The following is a 6,647-nucleotide window of genomic DNA, read 5'->3' as shown; positions in this document are numbered from 1 at the left end:
CAAAGATTCTTACTACTGGACCAATAGGCAGTGTCATGACAGATGCAGAGGGTATTAAAACTGTCAACAGCTTCACCTTGCTTGGATCCACAATTACCACCCTTGGTTCTAGCAGTCAGGAAATAATGATTAACAATTAACACAGGATATGAAAAGGTTTAGATATGTTGATCATAAGGTTGCTATGAGTTGTAGTCAGTCCAGAAGCACTTACCATATAGTCATAATGTGAAATAAAAGGTAAATCTTCTAAATATTTACCTAATTTATACAAGAAAAGGAATTCTAGATCAGCTGAACTGTAGTATAGATTGAATCACCAGGACAGTCATGTTGTTGTTACGTGCTGCCGAATCACTTGCGAATCACAATGACCCTATGTACAACAGCCCTAAACTCTGCCCTATCCTGTGACAATCTCACCATCTCTGATACACCTGCCCCCGTTATTACCCCAGTCACTGAATCAATCCATCTTATTGAAGGTCTTCCTCTCCTGCGCTGTCCCTCTACCCTCCCAATTATGATATTCCTCTCCAAGGACTGGTCCCTCCTTGCAACATGTCCAAAGTATGCCAGATGAAGCTTCAGAATCCTTGCCTCCAAGGAGCAGCCTGGCTTCACCATCTCCAGGACAAACCTGATCGATTTCCTAGCAGTCCATGGTGTATTCAATACTCTTCTCCAACACCACAGCTCAGAGGCTTCTCCTTCTATCATCCCTAGTCATTGTCCTGCTTTCCAATGCACAGCAAGTGATTGCAAAGACCATGGCCTGTATCAGGAACACTTTAGTTTCCAGACTGACGTCTTTACACTTCAGCACTTTAGAGAGGTCTCTAACCACAGACTTTCCCATTGCAATATGTCTTTTAATTTCCTGGATGCTGGTGCCAAGGGTGTTGGCTGTGGATCCAAGCAAACCAAAACTGTGAACAATCTCAATCTCTTCACCATCCATTATGACCCTGCCAATTGGCCCAGTGGTGAAAGTCTTTGTTTTCTTGATATTGAGTCTCAATCCATACTAGAGACTGCAGTCCCTGACCTTCCACAGCAAGTGCTTCAGGTCCTCCTCAGTTTCAGCAAGCAAGGTTGTGTCATCTGCATAATGCAGATTGTTGATGATTCTTCCTCCAATCCTGATGCCACATTTCTCCTCAAAGAGCCCAGCCTCCCAGATAACCTGCTCTGCATAAAGATTGAAAAGGTATGGAGGCAGGATACAGCCCTGGCCTACACCCTTCCCAATTTTGAACCATGCAGTGTTTCCTTGCTCTGTTCTGACGACTGCCTCTTCGTCCAAGTATAGGTTTCACATTAGCACACTCAAGTGTTCTGGGATTCCCATTCTTCTCAGAGTCAGCCACAGTTTGTTATCATCCACACAGTCAAATGCCTTTGCAAAATCAATGAAACAAAGATAGACATTCTTCTGGTAGTCCTTGCTTTCAGCCAAGATCCATCTAACATTAGCTACAACATCCCTAGTACCACAGCTCCATCTAAATTCAGCCTGCACTTCTGGTACTTCTCTGTTGATGTGCTGTTCCAGTCATTTTTGAACAGTCATAGTTGCTTAAAAAATGTTCAGTCTTAACTTGGTTTAAAGACCCATAAACACCTGAAAGAAAAGGAGACAGAAACAACCTTGAGGAAAGACCTCACTACACTACCTAAAATGTATACTATTTGACTTACTCCAAGTCTTCTCTATAGGGATCCATTGCCTTTTATGAGAGTGTTCACTGGGGCAAAGAAATAATCAAATTTTGGGGAGAATATTGGACACTGAATTGATACTAATTCCAGGAAAGCCAAAACATCATGCTGGGCTACCAGGCAGAACACGTCAAGTAATTAATGGACTCTTAGGTTAGATTCATCTCACAGTGGGCCCTATGAGTCTCCCAATTCCTCTGTATAGTGCTTTCTCCAGTTCCAGGTTACATAATTCTAATAGCTACACTCAGCAACTGGCAGAGGTCTTGCATTGTATTCCTCTCATGTAGAAATGGGTTGTAATAGTAGAAAAAGCAAAGTGGAAGCCAGTAGACCTGCTTTTACCTTGGAAAACAGTAAAACAAAAGCAATACTACATTCCTAGAAGAATTGCAGAAATTAGTACACCATGAAGGACTTGAAGGATGCAGTTATAATATTCCCACCACATCCCCACTTAACTAGCCTATTTTAATATTATAGAATGGAATTTGATTATTGTAAACCTAACCAGATGATGGCTTCAGTTTCAGCTATTATTCCAGATGTGGTTCCATTGCCTGAGCAAATTAATACATGTACTAATGCCTGATATCCAGCTATTGATCTGGTCATTGCCCTTTTATCCATTCCTATTCCAGAAAATCATCAGAAGCTCTTTGCTTTCTGCTGGCAAGGCCAGCAATATACATGTACTGTGCTACCTCATAAGTATATCAGCTCTCTAGTGCTATGTCCTAATTTAGTTCACATGGACCTTGATCATCTTTCACTCCCACAAGCTATAACATTGGTCTGTTTCATTGCTTGAGTTACACTGGTTGATCTTAGTAACGAGGAAATATCAGAGACTCTAGATTTGTTGGTAAGACATTTGTATTTGTTGTTGTTAGGTGCCTTTGAGTTGAGTACAACTCATAGAGACCCCATGAACAATAGATCTACACCCTGTTCTACCTTGTGCCTTCCTCACAATCTCTGATATACTCAAGTTCACTGTCGTAGTTAATGTGTCAATCCACCTGGTTGAGAGTCCACCTCTCCTTCACAATCCCTTCACCTTTCCAAGCATGGTCCCCTTCTCTAAGGAATATCTTCTCCTGGCAACATGTCCAAAGTATGTGAGATGGAGCTTGGCTATACTTGCCTCCAAGAAACACTCTGATTGTACTTTCTCCAAGACATATCTGTTTGTTCTTTTGGCAGCCAATTGGATATTCAGGAAATAAATGTGACAAATATTCAGATGCCTTCTTCAATATTAGCAAATTTCTAGGGGTACAGTGGTGTGGGATACGTTGAGTTATTTCATCTAAAGTGAAGGGCAAATTATTGCATCTCACCCCTAACACAACTAAAAAAGATAAAAATTCTGGTAATATGCTTTAGTGAGGGGGTGGAACATAGTCATCATTTAGGCATGCTACTTCATCCTTTTTTTGGCACTGCCCTGTTGGTGTGTCACAGCACAGTGTTGCTCTACAAATAATTTGCTCTACAAATAATTAATCTTTTGAGAAACACTTTTTATATGCTATTGGACCTTGGTAGAGTCTGATTGCCTAACTATGGACCACCAAGTCACTATGTGGCCTAAGCTTCCCATCATGAACTGGAGATTGTCTTACCTACACATCCATAAAATTGGATGTGCACATTAGTGCTCTTTTATTACATGTATGTGGAATATGTGGGAGTGGACTCAATAAAGAACAGAAGGCACAGGTAAGCCGCATAAAGAAGTAGTCATGTCCATGTCCTCCACTATTATCCCATTGCCTTTCCTCTTGCAGTCTGTGCCTATGCCCTTGAAGGATATTACCTCATGATTAGTTGGCTGAGGTAGAGAACATTCATGGCTGGTTTATAGGTGGTTATGCAGGGATTACTCTGAAGTGGTCAGTGGCAGCACTGAAGCCTCTTTCTGGAACTTCTATGAGGGGCAATGATAAAGGGAAATCCTCCCTATGGACAGAACTTTGAATTAGTGCATTTTAGTTGTATAGTTTTCAAGGGCAAAATAATCAAGTGTGCAATTACATACTGGTTCTTAGGTTCAGGATCAATGAAAAAGTGTGATAAGGTAAATTGCATATGTAGTTTAAACAGTGGGTTTAAGCACTGCAGAAGCTGTGAGTGTTTCACAGTATCCGGCAGTGTTTAGTTCTGTTTGTATATGCAATTGCTATGAGTCAGAACCAACTCAATATATCTAACCACAATAACAACTGGCTAAATTCAATGGAGAATTACATCAACCTATTCACAATATGACTAATAATGTCCAACAACCATCAGAGATGAAAATTTTGGTCACATCACCAGGCAAAAATCAACAGTCAGCTGAGGTGGCTGCTGACTGCAAAGGGAATATAGAATTGGTGATAAAAGAAGGTAGTTCTAAATACCAGTTACAACCACATGACTAGTTGTAGGAAGTTGTGTTATTGTTGTGTACCATAGAGTTGGAACTGACTCAGAGCTGACCCTCATGCATGTTTTCAGAGGCAGTGACATGCACAGGAGGAGCTTGCCCATCTTTCCTAGGATTGCAGTGCAGCTTCTTGCCACAAAACTACTAGAGCTTCCTAGGAGCTAGGAATAAGGATGATAATTATTATTTGTGTTTCTTCCTTGTATATGTGCCAGAAATTTTATTTTTGGTTTCTTTACTTGTGTTAAATGGGTCAGATGCTTTTCCAATTGTACAGGCGTTAGTTGGATCATATTAGGCGAAAGTATAAATTTATAGTTGTTATTCATTAAAGATTATATATGTTTTAAGGAGATTTTCACAGAGGTCAAATTGAGAAGGGGTAAGTTCTGTGTCAATTTTTTTATGAGTCTCTGATCTGTTAGTTATGATGTTATAATTCTCCTGATGAAATCTGATGCAATGTATGCATGTCTATGATGAGACTTATTATGAACTATCAGTTGAAAGGGAATTTCCTTGGAGATATTGCCTACATTCAATATGTATGTATGAATAATCTGGTAAAATTCTCTTGCTTTTTTTCCCATTGGCATCCTGAACTGGCTTATCACTATTTGATCTTAATTTCTTTAGAGTTAGAACAGTGGCCTATATCATTACTGTTGATGTGGATTTATCAGGCTCCAAACCCAGGAACCTGGCATTGTATCAGTCACCACAACAGCACCTTGACATTTGAACAACTGAGTCAGGCCTGGCAGCTGTGTAATTCAGGAGAAGCCCTATGTCTCACTGAAGTAAGTAGATAGAATGTGACAATTTCTACAACAATGGGAATAATTTTCTTAAGATGAATCTCTCCCTGTATATGAGTCACTGGTTTTGCTTTTCTAGAGAACACAGCCTAAGACAATATGCTTTCTACAAGTCTACTATCCTATCTCATACTTTCTCCAAAGTAATTACCTTCCTCTTTCTCACAAAATTATTGGATTAATATTGATATGAAAACAAAGACTAAGATACTATAATATGGCTGATAAAAGAACAAACACACATCAGTATAAAGCAAATTGTACAAGATAGGTTAATTAGGTTCAATTTAATTCAGAAATATATTATTTAAAGCTAAAAGTCCCTTTATAAAAAGGTTCTATGTATTAAGAAATCTTTCTGCCCACAACTTTGCGTAGGGCATCCTTGACCTCCTTGTTCCTCAGGCTATAAACAACAGGGTTTAAGAGAGGAGTGATGATTGTGTAGGTCACTGAGAGAAGGAGGTCTTGTTCTATAGAGTTTTCTGACTTGGGCTTAAGATATGCTATTGAGGCACATCCATAGTGGACAATGACCACAGTGAGGTGGGAAGCACAGGTAGCAAAGGCCTTCTTCCGGCCCTCAGCTGAGGCAATCTTGAGAATTGTAGAGATAATGAGGACATAGGATATGAAGACCAGGCCCATTGGCACCAGGATCACAAAAGAACTTATAACAAAATTGATTATCTCATTGATTGTGGTGTCAATACAAGAAAGTTTCATGACAGGAAGGATGTCACAGAAGAAATGCCCAACCACCCTGTGACAAAAGGGTAAGGTAAAAATGGATGACACTTGAACAGCTGCCATGGCCAGGCCAATACCAAAAGCTCCACACATCAGCTGGACACACACCTTCTTGCTCATGATAACTGTATATCTCAGGGGGTTACAGATGGCCACATAGCGATCATAACCCATCACTGTGAGCAGGAAGCAGTTATTGATGGCCAAAGTGACAAAGAAGAACATTTGCGTGGTACAGCCTGCCAGGGAGATGGGCTGGTTCTGAGCTACAAGGCTGGAAAGCATCCGTGGAATGATGACCAGAGTGTACACAGTCTCTGAACTGGCCAGGATGCTCAGGAAGAAGTACATGGGAGTGTGAAGGTGATGATCAATATAGATGATTGTTACAATGATGGCATTACCAGCCAATGTTAAAATATACAGGAAGAGAAAAATCACAAAGAGCGTGATCTTGTGTTCATGAAAGTTGGAGAATCCCAGGAGAATAAATTCTGTCACTTCTGAGAGATTATTGCTTTGCATTCCTCAATTTCAGTATCTGAAAGCAAAGTAGAAAGTCAAGATAAGTAAATTCCCATTGTAAAATGGTCTCTAGAACAGCAACTGAGAAATGAGTACAGAGAACATCAAACAAATGAGTTGGTTGCTTGGGTTTTGTTGGGTTGTGAAGTTTCTATAGGAAGTTGTTTTATTCCATCCAATGCCATGCTTTCCAGATGGTACAAATCCTGATGGTACGACATATTCAACTTGAATAAGATAGACAATCTCCTCTCCTGCAATTTAAAGCCTTGGAAACCCAATGGAGGGTCAGCTCTGAGTCGGTTTCGACTCATGACAATGTGCTTTTTAAATTTCTGCCTCCTCAGTTTTCTCTGAAGTATATGGCCAATAGATGAGGCAATCATACATACCTTTTC

General features: G+C 40.1%; 1 protein-coding gene across 1 annotated transcript; it reads right to left on the bottom strand.

The window, feature by feature from the left end:
• Positions 1–5,319: 5,319 nt before the first annotated feature.
• Positions 5,320–6,249, bottom strand: LOC102867485 (olfactory receptor 10J5-like). Its single transcript, XM_006895446.1, has one exon. The coding sequence runs from the start codon at positions 6,247–6,249 to the stop codon at positions 5,320–5,322; it is 930 nt and encodes a 309-aa protein (XP_006895508.1).
• Between the last annotated feature and the right edge of the window lie 398 nt (positions 6,250–6,647).

Source organism: Elephantulus edwardii, unplaced genomic scaffold (assembly GCF_000299155.1).
Source record: "Elephantulus edwardii isolate Elephantulus edwardi_28Jun2011 unplaced genomic scaffold, EleEdw1.0 scaffold00168, whole genome shotgun sequence".
NCBI lineage: Eukaryota > Metazoa > Chordata > Mammalia > Macroscelidea > Macroscelididae > Elephantulus > Elephantulus edwardii.
The sequence above is the reverse complement of the archived record's forward strand: the minus strand, read 5'-3'. Positions and strand labels throughout refer to the sequence as shown.

Bases quoted from the DNA above. Each gene is read 5' to 3' on its own strand.
- LOC102867485 (XM_006895446.1), bottom strand. From the start codon at position 6,249: ATGCAAAGCAATAATCTCTCAGAAGTGACAGAATTTATTCTCCTGGGA.